At 43.2% G+C, this 24,967-nt stretch overlaps 2 protein-coding genes across 2 annotated transcripts in view; one reads left to right on the top strand and one right to left on the bottom strand.

Annotated features, from left to right (window-relative positions):
• NGLY1 (N-glycanase 1) overlaps nucleotides 1–13,302 on the bottom strand; it is a 37,662-nt gene extending 24,360 nt beyond the window's left edge. The window contains exons 1-4 of the mRNA XM_056857672.1: nucleotides 13,172–13,302; nucleotides 9,042–9,156; nucleotides 6,115–6,357; nucleotides 4,442–4,604 (exon numbers count right to left, since the gene is read on the bottom strand). Of these exons, the coding sequence (XP_056713650.1) occupies nucleotides 4,442–4,604; nucleotides 6,115–6,357; nucleotides 9,042–9,156; nucleotides 13,172–13,299 (649 nt within the window). The 5' untranslated portion in view covers nucleotides 13,300–13,302. The remainder of the gene's footprint in view (nucleotides 1–4,441; nucleotides 4,605–6,114; nucleotides 6,358–9,041; nucleotides 9,157–13,171) is intronic.
• Nucleotides 13,108–20,078, top strand: OXSM (3-oxoacyl-ACP synthase, mitochondrial). The gene is made up of 3 exons (XM_056857671.1): nucleotides 13,108–13,192; nucleotides 16,785–17,783; nucleotides 19,657–20,078. The coding sequence occupies exons 2-3, from the start codon at nucleotides 16,801–16,803 to the stop codon at nucleotides 20,057–20,059; spliced, it is 1,386 nt and encodes a 461-aa protein (XP_056713649.1). The 5' UTR covers nucleotides 13,108–13,192; nucleotides 16,785–16,800; the 3' UTR covers nucleotides 20,060–20,078.
• The last annotated feature ends 4,889 nt before the right edge of the window (nucleotides 20,079–24,967 follow it).

Here is a 24,967-nt window from a genome sequence, read left to right as displayed (position 1 = left end):
TAAACTTTTCCAGGAGGTGACTGGCATAGACCTTCCCAATGATGTTTAACAAACTAATCGGTCTATAATTGCTGGGATCCTTCCTATTCCCTTTCTTATAAAAAGGAATCACCACCGCATTGTCCCAGCCCTTTGGAATATGACCTGTAGAATCTATGTAAGTAAACATAGACGCCAAAAGCGGAGCCCACCAGTCTTCATGTTTTTTCAGAAGCTCAGGTGGGATTCCATCTTCACCAGGGGCCTTCCCATTTTTAAGTCGTCTTATATGAGCTCTAACTTCAGCCTGTGTGACAGGGGGCCACTCTGGAGTCCCTGTTGGCAATTCCATAGTGAAGGTCTCATGGGGAGAGTCATTAAACAAACTATGAAAATAAGATATCCATGTTCTAGGAGAGATAACAGAATCTAGTGGGGTATAATCTGACCTAGAACGGTTCGAGGTCATGTGCCAGAAAAGTGTGGAGTTCTTATCTTTAGCTGCCTTAATCAATATTGACCATTGCTCTCTGACGAAGCCCTTCTTTTTTTGAGTAACTAAGAGCTTGTATTTCTTCTTATACAGCCTCACAGAATTTAATGCATCTTCTTTTAAGGGCTCCGGAGCTTCCAGGAAAACCCTATATATCGCCTCCAATGCTTTCTTAGCTCCTAGGCACTCCTTATCAAACCACGGTTTGGATATTATTGGTTTTTTGTCACTATTTTTAGGTTGACAAAATAAGATAGACCTTAAATTGTAAACCAAATTTTCATATAAAGGCATTGGAGGGTGCTCTAGTGAGGGGTTGACAAAAGCTTCACAGATTGATTGGTGGTCCTGCCTCTCTAAAAATTCTTTAAGCCTCTCAAAAAGTTGGGATGACCATTTGGCCCTGCACTCGGTATGATTGCCAGGAGTTAAATTTACTGGGTTCCCTGGCTTAAGATGTATATGTTTTGCTGGGATACATAAATGCAAGAAAAGGGGAAGATGATCTCCCTCTAAGTAAGGAAGGATTTTAAATTCTTTTACCCCCCCTAGTAGACGGGTACAGACAAGAATATAATCGATGGTGCTGGCTTTTGAACCTGCCACAAAAGTAAATTCTCCTGGATGGTCATCGGGCCAGGAACCATTTAGAATATGAAGACTAAATTTCAGGGCAAGTTTGGCCAGACAGAGACCCGCTATATTGGATGTTTGATCTTTAAAAATTCTTGATTTAGGATAGAAACATAATTCGACTTCAGGGTCATGTATTTGAATTTTAAATTTCTTTTCTAAACTGGCATCGTCTGGCCCCAACCGGGCATTAAAATCGCCCATTAATAAGACTCTAGCCTCCGGATGTTCTAAGGACAGGAATAGTATATACCTTTCTAATTCTTGCCAATTGCCCTCTACTTTTGCTTTACACTTCTCCGGAGGGAGATAGACATTTATAACCAATATCTCGCAGGTTTTCCATTCTATAAGTACAGCCATAGCTAACTTTTTAAGCGGACTCAATTCTTGGCATTTAACATCCATGGCAGTAGAGATCATAATACCCAACCCTCCCTTCAATCTCCCTGGCCCTTTCCCCCGGGAGGCAGCTAAGTTAAATATATGGTATCCATTCAGAAAGAGTGGAGTGTCCGTCCATGTCTCCTGCAATGCGATAATATCATATTTTTTACGATAGAAAGGGATGTCTGAGCTGTCAGAGAGGCATCGAAACCAACCAGCTACATTCCAGGAGAGTACATTTAAAATTCCATCTGGCAGACCCTCTCCGGAAGAAAACTGTTTTAGTCACATTGCTGGATTGGAGGCCTGAGAACATCTGAAGGTCTCCTCTTTTCACTCCTTCACAAATCCTCTTGGTGAAATAGTTGGTGCCGCAGTCTCTCCCGACTCAGAAATCTCAGAGATGGTATTGGGAATTACTGAGGGCATCTCCTTCAGGAGGGAGGGAGTCTCCACTTGCCAGCCAGCTTCATCGCTAGAGGGAACCTTGACAGGACTTGGGCCTATAGTTGTTACGTAACTTTCCTCTTGGAGTTCTTGCGCCCATGATTTCTGAACTGGATTCTCAAGTAGGTCTTTTTTAGAGTAAATATCAAATAAAATGATGGAATCAAGGTCACTATCAATTCTTGCAACCATCTGGGCTAAGGTTGACTCCATAATGCCTGACATACTTTTCTCCTGTAAATCGTCAATCCTTGAAGCGATGCCACCATCCCGGGCTCTGTCTGAATTCTCATAGCTTCCTTCAGTGGACATAGTCAAAGATTCAGGTAAAGGTGATGGTAATGCTGGTTGTGACCTGAATGAGGATTCAAGTGAGGGCATGGAGGTGGAGGGGGATCTGAGACATTCCAGGGAGTCCTTTACTAAATCAATTTGGTCTCTTCTCACACCCAAAGAGTCCCTTCTTTGTGGAGTGAGTATTGGTGGGGAGACCAAAATACTCTTTCTCTCTTTTAATTCCACTGATACAGCTCTTGCCACCCTTGACCTCTTACAAGATTCTGGGGATAATTCGTTTCCATGTTTAAAATTCCCTTTTGCTTTTACACTTGCTTTTTCTCTCAGCTGTGTTGTTTTCCTGTGGGGATCACCGGCATCATTTGCTGTGCAGTTTGGTTTGTTAAATTGAGGAGAGTAGTTCCACAATGGATGACATGTCGGGTCTTCAAACACTCTGGTTGGATAAATAGAGTATCTCTTTAAAAAGTCCTTCTTATTCAGCAGTAGGGAGGGAATTCTACTTTGTCGGAACGTTAGAACCAGTCTTTTGTGATAATTCTTAGAAGGAAGCCAAAATAAACTTTCTAAATCCACCTTTGCCTTTTCCCATTGTAATAATTGGGATAGAGACTTCACTACATCTCTCTGATGATCCCATCTGTGGTAGTTAATTCTAGAATCCCCAATGAACAGGGCCACCTTTTTCCCCTGTAAAAAGCGATTTTTCTTAATGTTGTTCAGGTGAGGAAAGATTTTCACTGCAGAGCTGTCGCTACACCTACTCCGTGCTTCTTCTGTGAAGTTATCAGTCGCTGATATACCAGAGGTCGTTTTAAGTTGTTTGTTGATGCTTTTGTTTATGAGACTTCTGGGACTTAAACTTCCGGCCCACACTCTGCTTTGCTTCTCGTGTTGTTTCTCAGCCGAAGGGTTCACTACATTCACTACATTCTTCAGTTCATCTAATTTGATGTTTATTTGGTCAAGCTTCTCATATAAGTTCATCAGGGTTTCCCTTATGAGGAGAGTATGCTTTGCTAGCAGCTCCAATTCATTTGTCTCTCTCCCTGGGCTTTGAAGCTCATTAAGTGGGGGGGAATTCCTCCCTAATTCTTTACTAGGCGTAGGAAGGGAGCTTTCCTCTCCTTCAGTTTCCAAAGCTAGGAATCTGTTAGATAACAACACTGGGTCTCCAATCGGCTCTATTTCTCCAGCTTGCAAAAAGTTATCTATTTTAAGTTGATTACCTGCTTTGAAGGACATCTGCTCTTCTAATGCCGAGCGTCTCCGTTTCTTATTCCCCATTAGCAGAGTTTATTGCTGCAAGCTCAGTTCTTTAATTTCCAAACTTTCCAAACTTTAGTCTTTGAACTTCCGCAGTTCAAAACAGCCAAAAGTTGCTCCCGCAGCTTTACCAAAGAAATTAGAATAAATTTAAAAAGATAAAAGCATAGTGGTGGGAGAGACTCAGAGCTTTGCTGCTGCTCCGTCCGCCATCTTGGTTCTCCATGAACCGGGGGTAACATCATGCCAGCTAAACTGACTGATGGGCCAGTGCAAAAGCCATTTAGTCTGCCCTGGTTCTACTGCATACAAAGTGAATTTCCATTCAAAAAGCATGTTTACACCATCAGATCAACTCTGGATTACTGACAAAAGCCACCTCTTTGAATGGAACCGTGTAGACTAGAATGGCTTCAACACTTTAACCTCCTAAGCCACCTCCTTTGTTTTTGGAGAACAGAGATGCTACAGTAACTCTTACAGTGCATTCCTAAGGAGAGACTCCAGTCTAAGCCCATTCATTTCAATGGATTTAGACTGGAATAGCTCTCCTTAGGAATGCACTGTTAGACATACAAGCATTTCTGCAGGAGAGGGAGACCACAACACTCTGCCCATCACCTTCCTAGTTAACTGTCACCTGGCCCCTCCTCTCTCGGATCACTGGCCAACCACTCTGCAAGAAAGGGAGGGAGAGACAGCAAGGCCCTTTCCCATGGACTGCTTTCATCAGTTTGTATGTGTTAGCTGCTTTGAGTTTTTCTTTTGAAAAAGAAAGACAAGGTATAAAAATAAATATTTCTTTTGATTTTAGTTCTGAAAAATATGCTTGAAGGGGGGGGGGAAACTTTGCAAGTTATAATAAATGTATATATGCCCGTTACGTGACAATGTTCTACTTAATATTTTCAAGTGTCTAAACTGTATTTCAACTATTACCTCCATCGATCTTTCTTGCTTGTGTTAGACTATCTTGAGCTTTCTTTTTCAGTTCCCAGATTGGGATACAAGCCAATGCCTTCTTTTGTAAACCAGGGTTTTCATATATCATTGCATGCTGAAAGTTTGATTGAAGCGTCTTTAAGAAAACGGGTTCATCTGTCTAAAACGGGGAAAACATTTATTTCATTTAAGTTGTCATAAGCAGATTTTCAAAGAATTGGAGTAATTCCAAATAATCTAAAGGAAGCTGCCCATGTGGATGCAATGTGCACAGTTCCTGTAATGAATCTCCTGTTCAAGCTTTATGAAATTAAGAAGACCTGAGACAGGAGCCATAGTTTAATGGTAGAACATATGCTTTGCATGCAGGAGATCCCAAATTTTAACCCCAGTTAAAAGGATCTCAGGTAGCAGGTCTGGGAAAACTTCTGCCTCAATCTTTGGAAAGTGGCTGCCATCAAGAATAGACAATACCAGGATATGTGAACCAGTGTTCTGTCAGTATAAGTCATCTTCCAGTTTCAATGAAAAGACTCTGCAAAAGGGCTTAATTTCAATCAATTAAATGGCTTTCTGTGCAGAAAGATAAAAGTCCCAGTTTCTCTGCTGGGTACACAAGCAAATCCAGTATCTGTGCTTCTCCTGATTATGGTCCTTGTATATAAAGAAGTCTGCTGTGATATGAAAAGGTAAAATGTGTGTTTGTGCATAAATTCTGATTCATAGAGGGATGAGGACAAAGGTTCCTGATTAATAAATAAGACAGATACCATCAAAGAAAGAATGTGGTGTATCCAACCATGCAGTTCCTCTAGGGTTTCCATTTTGCAGAGAAGTGGATGACTCCCATTGATTTCCTGCTCCCAATACAAACCCGCACAGAAAAGGGAAGCAGGAAAGTCCCACGTGACAAAGTTCACGGATGGTTGGAAACACCCCAGGGCCTTGGGTTACTGGAACAATCCATCAAGGTGAAATAAAGGCAATCAAACCAGAAAGGCTTTTCACACAGAATCAGATATCTCCATGAGCAAGCTACATCTCAGAGCCAGCAAGAGTCTGAAAGCCGAGAACCATTAGGACCCAAGAGAGGTTTTGAGAGAGTTCTCACTGGCCCTTGGGGATCTGGAAGTGAGTCACACATGGCTTCCTAGTGTTGAGTCAGGTAACAATTGAAAGGAAAAAGGAACAACTTTTTTGCTACATTTTACTGGTGTGGAACCACCCCTACTGGAACTACTCCCCCAAAGCAGTCGGTGGGGGTGACTGCAGGGAAACGTCCCTGCATAAAAGGCCACCCAGATACCTGGTGATTAGAAATTACACTACTATGTGTACATTCAGCAAAATATAAATATCCTACTTCATTACACACAGCAATCTTTTTCTAGATACAGTTTCCATTCTTTTTCCTCATGGAAATGATTTCTATATATTTTTTAAAAATCCACTGAAATTCCATTTGTTCATTGAATAGAATTTCTGCAGTGGGGATTTTTAATGAATGCTGCCAAAATTTGCACATTTTATATAACTATGTGGAGAAAGTGTCCTCAAGAAAAACTAAATGAAGTAAAATGCCTATCCCACCCTCCATTTTAGTTCTTAAATTTCATCTTCTTTTTGAATGCTTTTCATTGTTCAGCATAATACAGTTCTATAATGGTTACCATGACAGCAGACTCAGCAGCTGATGACTGTAGTGTCCTGTGGGTGGGGGCTACATTAGAATCATCATTTCTTGATGGTTGAGGGACTTCAGGCTCCACATTTGTTACCACCTCAGAGGATCCTGACCTTTTGATTTGATTTGATCCATTTAATCTACTAGTTCGTTCCCCAGCAATTAGGTCTCGAATTTTGCGCAGCTTATCAATTGAAGCTTCCATTGGAAAAACAAGGTGCGTTTCCCCCTGAAATTACAGTTAGAAAAGTCAAGTATTCGGTATTAATAAGATTTAAACATTCAGCCTCTAATGCCACCTGCACTAACTTTCCTCCAGGATAGAACTATTTGTGTCCCCTTTAAACAAGGTTTCTATAATTTCTAAAGGAATTATGCTGCCACTTCTTTGGGGACCTTTGAACCAGCCATTTTATCCTCACAACCCCAACTCCCCCTGGTTTGGTGGGAAATTAGTGACTAGCCCACGATTACCCAGAAATCTTGTTGCTGAGTCTCTCTCAGTTGAAGTACAATGCTATTGCACCATACTGGTTCTCTTCCATGACTATATAGGCAAACTAAGCACTTGCCTAGGGAGTCAGACTTTAAGGAACATCAAATTAGAAGTTAGTTTCTGTTTTTCTTGTGATGGACAGCTGCATAAGGATAAGTTGTCCTGGTCATAGAACCCTGAGTGACAGGAGGTTCGAAAAGGGAGGGGGGACCCTGAGAATTCTACAAGTGGCAGTTGAGAGAGACCATTAAAAAAGAACAGTTGATAACTGACTGTCAAAGTGGACACTTGAGGCTGGCAGCTGGAGTGAGAGGAACACATTTGTTTAGGATTAAGAAGGATCCTGTGTGTGTGAAGGATGTGATCTGAAGGTCCTTTCCTAAGGGAAACAGCTCTTAAGTAAAAAGAGTGATCCCTAACCAGTCCTAAGGGAAATAGCTTCTAAGTAAACAGAGTGATCCCTAGCTAGTTTTAAGGAAGAAAACTGGGGAAATTGTGTGTTTTTTCCTCACTCCTCCAACTTAAGAACTATTGTTTTAAGAAGCTTATGTTCATTCAACTAAGCAGTGACTGCCAAGTGAACTCTATCCCATTTTATATCCAAAGTATCAACCCCTCTCTGTGAAATACATCAATTACACCTTGATTACAAAATATCTATTGTTTGTAAATATCTCAAGTTTCCTCATTCCTTTGTTTTGTTACCAGCCAAGTTTATTTTCTGAAACCTCCTTGCTAACCTGACTTTTCCATTTTCCCCAAAAGAGACAAATAAAACCATTTTGAGGTTTTTATTTCAATAAGCCTCTGAAGTGATAGTGGTGATGGTTGAGGAAAACAATAATTAAAAACAAAAGGAAGGCAATGACAAACCACCTCTGCTTATCTTTTGTCTTGAACATCCCATTTTGTCTTGAACATTGCAACTAGACAGCACTTTATTATATTTATTATTAAGTAACAACCACTAGGTTACTGGGAACCATTGCTACCTTGAACACATATGTGATCCCACCTTCTGCAGTGTGGTATGTCATTATGAGACATAGGGATTTCTGGTTATGGTGCCTAGCTTGTGGAACTCCCTCCTAGCTGACACCTTCTGTGCTAAGTTTTAGAATCAGGAGAAATTGTTCTTCCAGATCAGATGGGCCTAGTGACCAAGAGGTGGTGGTGGAAGTGGCAGCATTTACTTCATCTGGTTTCCTTCCTTTTTCTCTCAATGCCAGATAAAACCTTACTGTTTTAACATTATTTATGTCTGGGCACCATTGAATCTGTTCTGCTGATTCATTTCAGATTACTTTTTAGTATCCTTTATGCTGTTTTTTATTATTGGGCTGTGTGATCAAGGGTATGTTGTACCTTTATTTTGTCCTTTTTACTGCTTTATTCTTTAATGATTATCAGTTAGCCACCTTGAAAATCCTACCTGGTGGGAAAGGGAGGATAGAAACATTGTAATACATAAAGTAAATTTGCCTTCCCCTGCAGTGAGATTTGTTTGAATCATCTGGAGCTCTTTCCTCTGCACCCATACTCTGACCATAGTTTTTGGTAAGCTGCCTTGCCTAGGATGATCTCAGGAAGAAGGCAATGATGAAAGGTGGATATCTTCAGCTCTGCTCACGTTACAGTTGAATACACATACATCCTCCATGTATGTGCATACATCTGTTTGTAAAAAAGAGCCATGGTGTGTTCGTTTTATAAATGAAACCAGAGATCAGTACCTGGATAAATGTGTGGTTTCAGGCACACGTTCAGCTGTGCATACATTGAACATAACCTGAGAATTAATCACCTCATGTACACAGATTGTGCATGTGTTCATTGAAGCTTGTGAACAGGGATTTCTTTTGGGTAAGAGATTAGGTCAAATAATTAGCCCATATGGTTACATAAGTATCTGTGTTGCTACATGTTCTTTAAACAAAGATTCTTAGTTTTGAACACAATCACAGAAATTAATAGTTCAAGGCACCATTTTCATTTTGAATGGAATTATGTCGGGCTATAGACCTATTTAAGTGTGTAGATTATGTCTGGTAGCACTGGAGATAGGAGTGGTAATTCAGCTTCCAATATATGGTGATTTTCCAGACATCCTATTGTATAATAACAACAGAACCATATTGAAAGCTAATGTGCACAAATTTTCAGAAGAACAGAAGCCATGTTAACATTTCTTGCTTACAAATTTCTCTCCATGGATTCAAATGATGTTATATTTTTCCTTGGAAAGCAAAGCCGAGTTTCAGTAAGAATGAGAAAATACAGAAATCAAGTTGTATGATGAAAATGAAATAAATGGAAAATACAAGCTGTAAGTTGTATGATGAAAATGAAATAAATGGAAAATACAAGCTGTATTGGACATTTTTGCTCATAACTATGTTTCATTTGAATGTACCTACCTCCTCAAACCCCATTTCAAACAAACATTCAACAGCTCCTCTGACAGGCAACAATTTAGTGGAAAATGCTTGATTTCCAATCCGAATAGATCGATATTTTTCTTCATCTGGGTGGCTAATGGGATTAAAAAGGAAAAAACCCAAAATAACAGAAGATTGCCTAAGAAAATAAATTGCATCAGGGTGTTGCATGAGTTACAAACCAGGACCACAGATCCCATATTTCACTAATGGTACTAGACTTGCCCTTATTAATTTAGCCTGATACAGCCTTTGGTGTTCACATTCGTCTTGAATCAGAAGAACCTACATCTCACACAATGTAGACCAGGGGTCGGCAAACTCATTAGTCAAAAGAGCCAAATATCAACAGTACAACGATTGAGATTTCTTTTGAGAGCCAAATTTCTTAAACTTAAACTATATAGGTAGGTACACTGTTTATTAACTTAATAAACTTTAATTAAAGTTTTAAGTCTTAATTAAACTATAGGTACACTGAATAAAACTTGATATCATACTTAATAGTGATCTTATTTATTGATAAAAATTAAATTGTAAGTCCCTGCCATTTCCCCCTCCCCGTCCGGAGTCCTCGTCTGGAGGCCTGGTCTACCGCCATAAAAGCCTATTGGTAGACCTGGCCTCCGGCTGAGTCCCATTGGGAGGCCAGGTCTACCCATTGGCTTTCTTGGCAGTAGACCTGGCCTCTGGAGGCCCATAGAAGCCAATTGGTAGACCTGGCCTCTGAAGGGGGACTTTTTCCCCTCCTCGGAGTCCAGGTCTACCGCCAAGAAAGCCAGTGGGTAGACATGGCCTCCCAATGGGACTCAGCCGGAGGCCAGGTCTACCAAAGGAAGCCCGCCACGCCTAACAGCTGATAGGCGGGCAGGGGGGCCAGGAACTGCCGAGCCGCCCGCCCAGCAATTGCGCGGCTAGAGGGGAGGGCAGGCTTTAGCCTCCCAACCATTGAGGGCAAGGGAAAGGGGGACCAGCCATTCTCCACGGCGGGGGGGGGGGGGAGAGAGACAGCGTGCCCGCTCTCTCTCTCAGGCGCCGGCTCTGCAGCCCGGCTGCAGGCGCGAGCAGGCACAAGAGCAGGAGAGCCGCACTCAACGGGCCAAAGAGCCGCATGCGGCTCTGGAGCCGCAGTTTTGAGACCCCTGATGTAGACCATTCAACCAACCATATGGCCACCAGGGCACAGCCCATTGTAAAAGAGCATGTTGTGTGGCATTAGGAATCCTCCATTGGCCCCGATGTCAAAGCGCCATATATATCACACCAAAGATGTTTGCAGAGAAAGGACAATATCATATTGCTTACACTGTGGTTTCCAGCTACCTCACCTCAGGACAGAAACATGAAACTGGACTCCCTGCCTCAAATATGGACTGACGCAAACATCCTCCCCACTACACATACCGGATGTATTTAAAAAAAGGCACTTTTAACAACAACAGCCCCAACCTGTTTCTCCAACAAACTACACACAAGTGCAATCCTAATCTCTTAGCATCATCTGCAAAGCATGGATTTACCCCTTCTAAAATGAATCGACTCTGCCCTTTTGATAAATGAGCTTTAGTTTCTTGCTCATCAGCAAGGACACCCCGGGCCAAGGGTGGATTGGGAAGGCAGAACCCAAGACCACCGGGAGGAAAGGCCACGCCACTTCCATAGCCACACCCCTCCCTGGCCATGCTACCAAAGGAGGAAGGGCTAGGCAGTGGCAGGACTGCTGTGCGGTCGGTCAAGACAAGGAGGCTCTCGTTCCTCACTCAGCTGGTCTAGGCAAGGCAACTGCATAGGATTGGCCCAGGCAAGGTGAGTATTGCATGGGGCTAGCCTGGGAGAGGTAGCCCTTGCGCAGGGGGCAGCCCACTTTCCCAGTGGCCTTAGCTGCCAGTAAGCCCCTGACCTAAGCGGGCGAAGGCCAGTAAAGAAAGATGGTGGCCATCAGAGGCTGGTCATTAAGGACACTGGAGAAAGTACTGGTGGGTTGATGGCCTGGGGGCTGCCTGTTTGCACAGGGGCTGCCTGCTGGCCTAGATCCGTGCAAGCCTTGCCTCACCTGGCCCGGACTAGCCTGATGCAAGTCTTACCTCACCCACCATTTGTTTAAGGTAGTTGGGACCACTGTATGGTTCTCCCTTCTTCATTTTATCCGTACCATCGCCCAGATGGTTTCATAGTATAGAGGGGCTTTAACACTTGCGTCTCCCAGATCAGCACTCTAACAGCTACATGACACAGACATCCTATTTAGTCCAATATCTAACAAAGCGAATGTGGATGGTAGATCCTCCTTGAGGCACGTGGTTGTGCGACTGTTAATTAAGAATGGTGGTAGTGAGGGATTTGTGACAAGCATGCTCCATTTTTGTCAGTCTCTGGGCATGTGCAATAGCGACACTCCACACTATCAGGGTCTCTGAACAGTAAATCACAAGCAGCTTCTCACCGATTCCACTTGTCACCCTAGTCTGCAGAAAGAACAAGATCAGAGTGACAATAAAGTCCAATCCTTATCTTGTACTCATGCATGTCCTTATTTGCCTTTACACTGAAGAAACAGTTCATCGTATCAGAGTGGGGAAGAAATTGTCAAGTATTTCCTCACAAAACTTTATACACAAGAAGAAGATGCACAAGGCCTTGCAGGCCAGGACCCCATTTTCTCCAGTCCCCCCCCCCCATTTCCTCTTACCCTCCCCCTAGCTGCTGCCCTCTGCCCAGGAAAGTGTGGCCAAGTTGGTAAAACGGTTCCCACACCCAACAATTTTAGTTACAACATATAAATCCTAACCTGTCCTGTTCCATCGTGGCCTCTCTAGTGGTTAATACTTAGGATTGCCAGGTCCCTCTTTGCCACCGGCGGGAGGTTTTTGGGACGGAGCCTGAGGAGGGGAGGGTTTGGGGAGGGGAGGGACTTCAATGCCATAGAGTCCAATAGCCAAAGCGGCCATTTTCTCCAGGTGAACTGATCTTTATCGGCTGGATATCAGTTGTAATAGCAGGAGATCTCCAGCTATTACCTGGAGGTTCATTTACAAACAAGGTGCAATTTTTATAAGCTACTGAGATTCCTATAAACGTACAATGTACAGATACAAGTAACCACACTATAACCAACACATAGTATGTACAAAATGTACAATAAAGGAGCAAAAAATCTTTCAAAAGTCTCAGCAGAGTACCAAGTATGTATAAGTTCAAGTTCAAATTTCAGATGAATAAGAAGCCACAGTCTTCAACAGGAAAGACTGAAGATTGTGGCTTCTTATTCATCTGAAAATGGAACTTGAACTTATACATACTTGGTACTCTGCTGAGACCTTTGAAAGATTTTTTGCTCCTTTATTGTACACTTTGTACATACTATGTGTTGGTTATAGTGTGGTTACTTGTATCTGTACATTGTATGTTTATAGGAATCTCAGTAGCTTATAAAAATTGCACCTTGTTTGTAAATGTTTTTCGCTCCTATACTGTTTTCCTAACCTTTGGTATTAATATAGAGGTGCCTGTTCCTCCCCCATTACCTGGAGGTTGGCAACCCTATTAATATTGCCGCTCCAACCTCACCACAAGACCACACTTCCTGGCCTAAGCTTTTCTCTTCTCGTCGTTCCAGCCAATGCGGTATTTAGTGAAGAGGAAAATGCACTCTGCACATGCTTCAGAGAGTCCAAGCGGGTGCGCTGCAGACAGCTTTGCCCAATGACAGTCACACCCTAAGAGAAGCGCGTGTTTCGCCATTTAACTCAGCAGCATGGAGGCTGCCTCTTAAGGTCACGTTGATAATCAACGGGCCACAATAAACACGCAATGCTGGAGCTTTGGCAGCGTCTACCTTCTTTAAGTTACTGGCGCAGAGGGAAAAACTAGGCAATATCCAGACACTATTCGTTACCAGCAGCGAAGATAGTCGACCCTTCCCTCCTAAAAACAAAACCTGCCCGCCCGCAACACATCTAGCAACCGTCAAAACTGTGACCCGCACGCTTTTTTTTTTTTCATGCCAAGTCGATGGTGCGTCCCGACCTGCCTCCACGACGAATTAAGAGGCAGGCTGCGGGCAACCTCACTGCTACTATCGCTTGGCCGGGCCCGCCCGCCTCTCTCACCTGAGGATATTATCCGCATAGGTAAGCAGCAAACGGGAGGCCTCTAAAAAGGTGTCTCCGGAGTTCTGGCAGAGCTCGCTCACGGCTCGCGAACGCGCCAGAGGGGACGGTCCCATCGCGGCCGCCATCCTTCCGTAGCGGCGTACCGATCGGCCGGGGTGTCCTTGCTGGGGAGCAAGAAACTTCTGCTTCACCGCGCGCCCGCCCGCGTTCAGTTCTGGGTAAATTTGCGCCAGGAAGTTACTCCAGAAAAGTGGGGCGAGCGGTCGAGATTCCCCCCCCCCGCCCTCTTTTTGGAAGCTCCTCTGCTCAGGAAGGCGGGGTGGCGACGGGTTTGTGGCAACCACGCTCCATCTTGCCGGCCTCTGGGCATGCGCAGTAGCGACAATGACGTCCTGCTGTCACGAGAAGCCCTGAACACTAAACCTAAAGCCACTTCTGACTGGTTCCTCGTCCCCCCAGTCTGCAGGCAGAGCTTAGAATAATGCTAGACCGAAAAAGAAAAGAAAAAGCCATTTTTTTTAATCACGAAGTCATATATGTCCTTATTTTACATTGCAGTGTAGTTCCTCATAGTAGAATGAGGAAGAAACTGGCAGGGAGCTGGCCCATTTCCTCCGATAATTTTTATACAAAATACTTCCTTGCTGCCAAGCAAGCACATATTACATTTCTGAAACATTTAGAAGTCCTGTCGAAGGCTTTCACGGTCAGAGTTCATTGGTTCTTGTAGGTTATCCGGGCTGTGTAACCGTGGTCTTGGAATTTTCTTTCCTGACGTTTCGCCAGCAACTGTGGCAGGCATCTTCAGAGTAGTAACACTGAAGGACAGTGTCTCTCAGTGTCAAGGGTGTAGGAAGAGTAATATATAGTCAGAAAGGGGTTGGGTTTGAGCTGAGTATTGTCCTGCAAAAGTATTGTCCTGTAAGTATCAAGATAATGTGCTAATGAGGGTATGGTATGTTAATATGGCGAAACGTCAGGAAAGAAAATTCCAAGACCACGGTTACACAGCCCGGATAACCTACAAGAACCATTTAGAAGTCCCACCAAATCTACGGGGATGTGTCATGAAAATACTCTTCAGAATTAATTAAAAAAAACAACTGCATTTTTTCAAAAGCTGATCCATTTGTGACAAACTCTGCCAATAGGATTGGTTCTTGTAGGTTATCCGGGCTGTGTGGCCGTGGTCTTGGTGTTTTCTTTCCTGACGTTTCGCCAGCTGCTGTGGCAGGCATCTTCAGAGGAGTAACACTGAAGGACAGTGTCTCTCAGTGTCAAGTGTGTAGGAAGAGTAATATATAGACAGAAAGGGTTTGAGCTGAATCATTGTCCTGCAAAAAGTAACAAAGGTAATGTGCTAATCATTGTCCTGTAAGTATCAAGATAATGTGCTAATGAGGGTGTGGTATGTTAATATGGAACCATTGTATCCTGAAGGGATCTGTTAATGTGTGAAATCCAAAACTAATCCGCATGGCTATTGTGGACTGTAGTCTTTGTTAGTCTGGAGGTTTTCAGGACAGGAAGCCAAGCCTTATTCATTCTTAAACTCTCTTCTTTGTCAGGAAAGAAAATACCAAGACCACGGTCACACAGCCCGGATAACCTACAAGAACCAATGAACTCTGACCGTGAAAGCCTTCGACAATATTCTGCCAATAGGAGTTATTTCTGAGGCAACATGCATAGGATCGAGCTGGATGTCCCACGGAAACCAGGAGAACAAAGTGTGATGTGTTTTACAGTTCTCTGAGCTTTCAATGAACTTGGTTACCACAATTTTTTCCTGGACCAGGATCTAAATGTTGCTAGATCTGATGCCTCAGCAAAAACACTGATAGTGTTACCGTTATAGTTGTAGAATACATTTTTATACAGGATATGTATTTCTTAAGCACTAGCATATATAGTTGAAAATTATAGCTAGATTAACAGTTTCTCTCCCCCCCGCCCACACACACACACTAATAGGTCTGAGCCCTACACTTGATTTTCTTCCAGGGGCAGGGCTAATCATGTTATGTGCCTTATGAAAATAGCCTAAGTACAGAAGAAATGGGCTGGGTCCCTACCACCCAAGAGGTCTTTGGACTTATGTTTCTCTAAGAGCATCCCCCGTGCCCCCATGACAATCTGCTGTTGAAGCTTCTCAAAATAATATGTCTGGGGGTCTGCTGTAGAAAAGGAGGGGAAAGTCAAAATACTCCACTGGGCATTACCTAGCTCTTGGCTATGCATGAAGCAAGAACAAATATGATCCTTACTTTCACATTCATGCCAATTTTCATTACAAGAAATGCTTGCTGCAATTTTATAGCAGAAATTAGGAACTTGTAATAATCTGGAGTCCACACTGCTTGTTTATTCCCGTATAGCTTGAATTTGGCCCACAGGTCACACCATTAGTGTGGCAGTTTTCAAGAATTACAGCACGCACCATTGTCCAGGTGGGAGCTAGCAACCCTAATTGTGCTTCTTGTTGTCACACTGCTGATCCAGCTCAAGGTTTTTTTTTTGCAGGGGGGGAAGCCTATCGCTCACCATCCTGTTTCTCCTGGAACTCTCTGGAGGAAAACCCAGTCTTGCTTACTCCTATAGGTAATGTGGTCTATGGAGATGGGGTTTGAGTAAGCAACAAAGCAAGCTGGAACTAAAATATAGGGACCATGAGACTTAACAAAGGCTCTGAACTAAAATGGCTAGTAGTTAGGTTTGCCAACCTCCAGGTGGTGACTGGAGATATCCTGGGATTACAACTGTTCTCCAGCTTCTCGACCTTTTGGCTAAGATCAAGTGTGCAATAGAGATCAGTTCACCTGGAGAAAATGGCCACTTTGGAAGGTGAACTCTATGGCATTATATTCCATTGAAATTCCTCCCAAACCCTGCCCTCCTCAGCCTCCATCTCCAAAATTTCCAGGTACTTCCCAACCCAGAACTAGTAACCCTGCTATTAGACCAGAGGTTTGCTACTTCTGGTATAACTCATCACTTCATAGACTTTGTAGAAGATATCAGCAGAACACAAGGGATATGGATAAAGTACAGGAATAAGCCCCAGATTCCTTGTTTGGTTGTATACTCTGTGGATTAGTATGAAGATTGGACAAATCGTTTCTTTTTTTTAATTATTATTATTATTATTTGCATTGTCCCTTATTATGTATGCGTGGGTGAGACACGGGACCAGAGACGAAGTTCCAACAGCAACTGCTTTATTAGGTGAACAGGAACAGAACTAGATAACTGTGCAATGAACCCCTGCTTATATGCCCGCTGGGCTGCTTGGGCCACACACCCCAAGTCCATGACTGGGCGGCTGCAGACCCTACAGCCAATAGGGACACACAAGCTCAGGAGCCTGGAGAGGCTCCAAGCTCAACATTTTTCCAGCTTCCCTCTGCATACATAACATCCCTCCTTCCTTTTTTAGAGATTTTGAATAACCACCTCAAGAACAGGAAAAGCTACCTGGTTACTTGTGTGTTTAAAAAATTAATATTGGTGCCACCCATTTAATTTTTTCCAAGCTTCCCAGGCACTTTCAAGGGCATTTCTATCATGCCAAAACCATAGGTGGAAATAATATTTGTTTTCTCTGTTGCAGGAACTGCAGTCCAATCATGCTTCTCCAGTGCATGAGAGATTTATTAAGAACAGGATGCCTCAATGTTCAAAGTTCTCAAGCGCATCAACATTTGAGAATCATAAAGCATATAAGTACTAGTGCAGTCTCTCAACACCGAAGGAGAGTGGTTATCACAGGTATAGGATTAGTATCTCCTCTGGGTGTTGGAACTCAGTTTGTATGGAACAGCCTTCTCCAAGGGAACTGCGGGATTGTTGCTCTTGAGGGAGAGGAATATTCCACCATTCCATGTAAAGTGGCCGCTTGTGTTCCAAAGGGAGTCGGTGAAGGTCAGTTCCTCGGAGAAAACTTTGTGTCAAAAGCAGAGAGCAAAGCCATGTCTACTGCCACAGTTATGGCCATAGGTGCTGCCGATCTAGCATTAAAAGATTCTGGCTGGTACCCACAGTCTGAACTGGACCACCTAAGTACTGGCGTGGCAATAGGAATGGGCATGGTTCCACTGGAGGATATTTCTGATACAGCCTTGATGTTCAAGACAAAAGGTTACAACAAAGTCAGCCCATTCTTTGTCCCAAGGATCTTAATCAATATGGCTGCTGGTCATATTAGCATTAAATACCACTTGAAAGGTCCCAACCATGCCGTATCAACTGCTTGTACTACAGGGGCCCATGCTGTTGGAGATGCTTTTCGATTTGTAGCCTACAGGGACGCTGATGTGATGCTGGCTGGAGGAACGGAGGCTTGCATTAGTCCATTGTCCCTGGCTGGGTTTGCTAGAGCTCGGGCTCTGAGTACCAGTTTTAACGCAAGTCCCAAACTGTCTTGCCGGCCATTCCATTCACAGAGAGAAGGCTTTGTCATGGGAGAAGGTGCTGCAGTTTTGGTTTTGGAAGAATATGAGCATGCTGTGCAAAGAGGAGCCAAAGTGTATGCAGAAATCTTGGGCTATGGACTCTCAGGTGATGCTTGTCACATAACAGCACCTGACCCAAATGGGGATGGTGCCTTCAGGTAAAAACTAGGAACAATTACAATGTGATTTTTCTCAATTGGGAATACATCTGTAAATTATACTCTTCTAATGAGCCCCGTGGCGCAGAGTGTAATCTGCAGTATTGCAGTCAAAAGTTCTGCTGATGACCTGAGTTCGACCCCGATGGAAGTCGGTTTCAGGTAGCCGGCTCAGGGTTGAGTCAGCCTTCTATCCTTCCAAGCTTAGTAAAATGAGTACCCAGCTTGCTGGGGTAAAGTGTAAATGACTGGGGAAGGCAATGGCAAACCACCCTATAAACATAGTCTGCCTAGTAAACATCGGGATGTGACATCACCCCATGGGTCAGGAATGACCCGGTGTTTGCACAGGGGACTGCTTTTGCCTTTAATGATTTATACTCATAATTACTTTTAAAGTCCCACCTAGTTTGAAAATCAGTTAACTTTGGATTTTGTGACATGGTTGCATGGGAACCAACGTGATGCAGCTGAGGCAGTGTTGGGTATAAATGTGAAAAAACCAACTTCATATTCTCATTCAGCTCTCTGGATAGCCATGAGTAAATCACTGTTTCTAATTCTTACCTAACTTGAGGGCTGGTTTGGGATCTGTCAGATGACAATTATGAAGCATGCTGCAAAACATTATGGAAGTGATTAAAATTTTGAAGAAAAGATTTAATAAATTCAGCTCATCTATTTTTAATGGCAATGTAGTGTATCAAACTTCAGGAAGAGAGTTTCTAATTATATTAGAGAGTAATCCTAAGCAGGTCTACTGAGAATCCTACTGAGCTCTGTTCAGTGGCACTTACTCCTAGGAAATTCTTCTTAGGGTTGCACTGTACATTGGATATGGTAAAAGAAGTGTTTGAGGAAAGATATGTTCAGTTTAAAGAAATAGCAAAGTGGAAACTTCAAAATAATTAAAGTTCCGCTCATTAGGACTGAATTTTCCGCTTCAGTCTTAGCATGGCAATAGATTCCATAGGCTCTTTTTATTAACATGATCAGCATATAAGTCAAATGCTTCCATTCCCCCCTTAGAGACAAAGCCTAAGGACTCTATTCTATTGACATTGTGTCTAGTGAAATTGTGTGAGCTGTACAAAATTAATATGTTATGCTGGTATTCTGATTTTAATGTTTGGCCCCGTTCTTTCACTGGGCGTTGGACCCTGCAGAAAACTTCAGCTGACAAAAGGAGATGATTTTTGCCAGTTTTGTCCTCCAACTGCAAACTTCTTAAGTCCCCCTTCATGCTGTTCCTGGGAGTCCCTTGTTCCACAGGAGCAGCATTTCAGTGGGCTTTTGGGATACAGTGGGATGCAAGGAAATGCCATTCCACTGATGGAAATTCCCTTCAACAGAGACCAAGAGATCCAAGTCTGTCTAGTGAGACCAGGCCCTGCGGGACCTCAAAGAGTTCCGCAGGGCCTGTAAAACAGAGCTATTCCACCAGGTTTATGGTTGAGACCAGCTACGGTATCTATATATAAATGCTGGCCTTCCTAACCTCCCCACTGCAGTAATACCTTTTTTATTCAATCTGGTATTTTCTACCTGCTCACCTAGCTGAAGTTTGTGTGTGTTGTGATTTGTACTTTAGAGGCTCCTAGGTAATTTAGTATAATGTTTATATGATTTTATAGGGCTATTTTAAAATGTTTTAATGCTTTTATTGTTGTAATAGGACGTTTATATTTTGTAAGCCACTCTGAGCCCATTTTCCCAGGCCACTATATGAACCCTTCCCATTAAAAAAGGCAACAGTTACTGCACAATCCTAAATGTGTTTACACAGAAATAAGCTCCTCTGACTTCAGTGGAACTGATTCCTCAGTGAAGATGCACAGGATATAATCTGTTTCTTTTTCTTCTTCACTCTTAGATGCATGGCTACAGCATTAAAGGATTCTGGAATTTGCCCTGAAGATGTAGCATATATCAATGCTCATGCCACCTCCACCCCACTAGGAGATGCTGCAGAGAATCAAGCTATTAAGAGACTCTTTAAAGAGCATGCATACTCCCTTGCAGTTTCCTCCACAAAAGGAGCAACTGGCCATCTCTTGGGTGCTGCAGGAGCTATTGAGGCAGCATTTACAGCTTTGGCTTGTAAACATAAAGTTTTACCACCTACTCTAAATCTGGATCAGACAGAGCCACCATTTGACCTCAACTACGTTCCGCTTGTACCTCAAAAATGGAAAAGTGAAAAACGCCTAATTGCTCTCACTAATTCTTTCGGCTTTGGTGGAACTAATGCAACACTATGCCTGGCTAGTATTTAGCTTTGTAGCCTGCCCAAATTCTCACAAACATTGGTGGCCCAAAAAATGTATTGGAACGCAAACCTGTGAATCTGCATTTCTTTCATTCATTGCTATTTGCACATTTAATACTTGTAAAGTTTATACTAGGATTAAAAAGCAACAAGAATTTTGAATATTTTCTCTGAGGACTGCTTGCCACAAGATAAAAGTAGCCTGTTGCCAATGACAAATGAACATGAGTGTTTTGGCCATATCTGCGTTCAGCAGGGGGAGGGAAGGTGGCATGGTAAAGCCGATCTCATCAGATCTCGGAAGCTAAGCAGCGTCAGTACTTGGAAGGGAGACCACCAAGGAAGTCTCTGCAGAGGAAGGCAATGGCAAACCACCCTGCTTCTCACTTGCCTTGAAAGTCCCTCACTGGGGTCACCATAAGTCAGCTGTGGCTTGATGGCATTTTACACACACATGTTCAGCAGGAAGTCACAACCATATAGGGTTGCCCACTGCAGGAAATAAATGTTCTTGATACGTGGCTTTAGCCACCTTGGTTGCCCTTATGAGGGCAGAAAGGTGGGGGAATAAATGTTGTAAAATGAATAAATAAACCTGTAGGCAGCAATATGAGACACACTATAGTGCCACAATGTGACATTGCAGCCATATGACAAGAAGAGGGGGAGCTAGATTTATTACCTCACCATTGTCAAGGCCAAAACAGTAGGTTGCAGACCAGGAAAGCCAGGGACAGAAAGTATAAACTGGTCACCAGGAGACATACTACAGTGCAGAACAAAGCAAGAGCTAGAGCTATGGAGGGATTCTTTCCATTTCTAAGTGATTGAACTTCAATGCTCATTTTCTCCAGGTGAACTGATATCTATTGGCTGGAGATCAGTTGTAATAGCGGGAGATCTTCAGCCACCACCTGGAGGTTGGCAACCCTAGCCAGAAGGTCACCGCCATCAAAAGCCCCGGATGGTGCTGGATTGTTGTTGTTCATCTAGCCCACTTTTCTCATTGAGACTCAAGACAGATTACAAAATTTAAAAGCAGTTCAATCGGATAGCAAAGACCTCCAATAAACAATGCAGTAGGACTAGGATTACAAAACTGGAAGATAAGTGCAAATCACAATAACAGCACCAACAGCGAAAAGGGGGGGGGACCCTGTCTGGGCACAACAAATGCAGAATACAATGCAATAAAAGGAAGGTGATACAGTAAACATCGCAATAGACTACAATCTTTTCCCTTATAGAGCTTCCTTCTGAGCTGTTCCATTATACTACAACTCTAATCCCTTTGTAAGAATGCACTCCTGAAAGGTTCTGTTGTTTGCTGTTTCTTAGAAGATGCAAATACCTTTGAAGCGCTGAAACCCGAACTTTAAAATACTTCTGTTTTCAAAGCATCAAATGTTCCAGAATTTTTTATCTAAATTTTTTAGTATCGATGGTAACATATTCCAGTGTGATATATTCACCAATGTACTTTTGTCAGGAAGTTAAAAATAAACACAGAAGAAATTGTAAAAACAATTAAACTTGAAAACCATTTAGCATAAGCATTGCCCTTGTTAAATGGTGAAAATAAATTTTAGACCTGTTTTCAATTAGTGCATAGTAGAAAAATGTACTCATATAAAAGCTACATCTTTCACAGAATAAAAAAAAACACATATAGGTCATATTCTTCCCCTCTCCAACTAACTTGAAAGCAGCGTCATTATGTATTGTATACTGCAGTTCATTTATGTCTTGATGAAAGATACTGACTGGGTAAGTGCTCAGATAATTTGAGTTTGGCTCATTTTGCTTATTATTAAGTGTTTTGTTTGGATTCTTAAACATCATTAGGTCACATGTTATGGTCGGCTTATCAGTCTTTTCCAATGGTTTTGCACCATTCCCCCAAGGGATCTTTCCTCCCAAATTTCAGGCAGGTAGGAGAAAATATTGGCATTTTAAAGGCAATTAAAGGCCCAACACTTTTGTGAATCACTTGTTTCTCCCTTGTCCAGTTGGGAGGAACATCTCAGGGACTGCATCCTTTGCCAAGATTTGCATAGAGAAAGGGTCCCCATTTTACAGGGTCATTAAAAGACTTCCTTGTGGAGCAGACATACAGGGGCACGCAAATGAGTTTTTTAACCATGAGGAAAGGCTGTAATAAATAAATTTTCCTCCCTCTGTCCTTTGAAAGTAGGGTTGCCAACCTCCAGGTACTAGCTGGAGATCTCCTGCTATTACAACTGATCTACAGCCGATATAGAGCAGTTCCCCTGGAGAAAATGGCCGCTTTGGCAATTGGATTCTCCACCCCCACCTCCACCCCCAAAATCTCCAGGTTATTTCCTAACCCAGAACTGGCAACCCTAGGCCTCACCTGGAGATTACTTTCTTCTAATCATGGAGGTGTTGCCAGGCTTGTGTGGATAAAGTGAGATGCTTCACACAGTGAGAGGAATAAAATATGGAAGGGCTTGCGTTTTACACTTGAACACTCCTTTTTGTAAAAAAAATATAACTCATCCCCAGCTCCACATTATGAGTGATAGTAATGGATTTGTGCATTTCAGGACCCCAGGCTCCCATGTGATGTAGTGGTTAAGAGCGGTGGTTTGGAGTGGTGGACTCTGATCTGGAGAACCGGGTTTGATTCCCCACTCCTCCACATGAGTGGAAGTGCAATAGCCTCCATTCTGCAAGGTCGGCAGGCTGCCTATCATGAGGGACAAGGATGGTGGCAGCAAAGACAGCCTCTGAGCTCTCCTATCTGCTTCCCTCCCCACCTTCTGCTGTGCTGCCCATTGGCTGCAACAAGTGAGGCATCAGATTTATGCCTGATTGATGGAATACCTCCGTCAATGAGCATCCCCCTGTTATACTGAAAGAGAGACCTTCCCAAGCCAGCAATGTGCCTGGGGAAACGCTGCGCAGAGGAATCATGGTGCGTGGATTAAAAATGAGCGACGTGTTTTCATTGACGGAGTGCCTGTTAGACATGCCCCCTCATTGCCCTGATAGCATGATGGGACTGGAAATGGAAAGTTACCAACATTGTGGTACCATCAGAATAAAGGCTAAAATGGGCATAGTTGGTTCAGGTCCAAAAACTGAAGGAATTGTCATTCAGATTAGTTAACCCTCCGAAATTAACAAACAGGGCAGGCTCAGTCAGAGTTCTGGTCAATTATTATCCAAATGCACACTGATCACCAAATCTGTTAGTAGAAAGAATTCTTTTTACCTAGGTTTTCCCTTCCTATTATAATCTGCAGTCTTAATTGGGTTCCCAACCTCCAAGTGAGGCCTGGAGCTCCCCCAGAATTATAACTGCATCACTTTTTTTGAGAGGTACATTCAGTATTTCCCAAAGCAGCCAAACATTGTAAATAGCTGCATTGGGCTACAGATTTTTTTTTTCCAAAAAGCTGTATAATATATTTTGTTAGGACCAATAAAAAGTATCGCCAAATGATTTACACAAAGAGGTGCCCATTTGCCTGGTTTCGGTGGACAACCCCCTGCTGAAACACCTCTGTTCCCCACCAACACTAAGTGCACTGGTGGGAGAATATGGGCAGGGGGACAGCATTCAGCAATGACACAACATCATTTCCAGCTGTGCAACCAGAAGTGATGTCACCATATTGTGGGATGCTCTAGCATTTATAAAAAACTCTGTGGTAAAGTTTTTGGAAAATGCTACTGCATCCCATGAACTGGTGAAGTCACTTCCAGTTTTGCAGCTGAAGCTGATGTTGCTATGTCATGGGACACTGTTCTAATGGGTATCTCTCCCCCTCCCCTGCAAGTCTCCCAGGGGCAACCCTATGTACACTCTTGAGTTCTTCAGAACTCTTAAATTAAGCCTCTCTTAAAGGGACAAGAGATTTGTCTCCAGGTTGCTGATGGCCCTAATTTAGGGTTGCCAGGTCCCTCTTCCCCACCGGCGGGAGGTTTTTGGGGTGGAGCCTGAGGAGGGAGGGGTTTGGGGAGGGGACTTCAATGCCATAGAGTCCAATTGTCAAAGTGGCCATTTTCTCCAGGTGAACTGATCTCTATCGGCTGGAGATCAGTTGTAATAGCAGGAGATCTCCAGCTACCATCTGGAGGCTGGCAACTAGAGATGCCAGGTATCTCTTCGCCACTGGTGGGAGATTTTTTGGGCGGAGCCTGAGGAGGGCGGGGTTGGGAAAGGGGAGGGACTTCAATGCCATAGAGTTCAATGGCCAAAGTGGCCATTTTTCTCCAGGTGATCTGATCTTTATCGGCTGGAGATCAGTTGAATTAGCAGATCTCCTGCTACTACCTGGCAGTTGGCAACCCTACTGGCAACCCTAGTACTGCCAGAAAGAGGTTGGGGGAGAGAGAAGATTACCAGTTTATGCAAACATCCTGGACAACCAGACTGAGGTGTCTCCTTTCCTAAAACTTTGCAAACACCCATTTTACCATTAGCTGCAGTCTGCCAGTTCTTTTCAGAGGACTATCACACCCTATTCTAAATCCTCCCACATAAGAAGCAAAACAAACAAACAAATAAATCGCTCCCAATGTTTAGAAGAGATCAACCTTTCCTAATGTGATTAAGCAGCCAGCTTGAGAGTAGGCAGAGTGGTAGCCAGCAGGCACCATTTTATAGTGAAAGAATAAACAAATGGATTCTTAAATCAGAAAACACACTCAGCATTTTTTTAAGTAGACAGCAGAAAATAAAAAGTGAAAGTTCAAAACTTTCATTTGTTCATTGACGGCTGCTAGATGTAAAAGCAGCCAATGTTAAAGACCTTACTTGACTCACAGAACTCGTCCCTGTGTTTCAGGCCATGCAGCCTGCTCCAAACAATGAAGTACTAAGGCGATCCTGCCCTTCTGGTTGCTCCTCCATTCAGACTACAGGAGCATTTTCAATGCTACCCCT

Source organism: Euleptes europaea, chromosome 11, assembly GCF_029931775.1.
Source record: "Euleptes europaea isolate rEulEur1 chromosome 11, rEulEur1.hap1, whole genome shotgun sequence".
Taxonomy (NCBI): Eukaryota; Metazoa; Chordata; class Lepidosauria; order Squamata; family Sphaerodactylidae; genus Euleptes; species Euleptes europaea.
The sequence above is the reverse complement of the archived record's forward strand: the minus strand, read 5'-3'. Positions and strand labels throughout refer to the sequence as shown.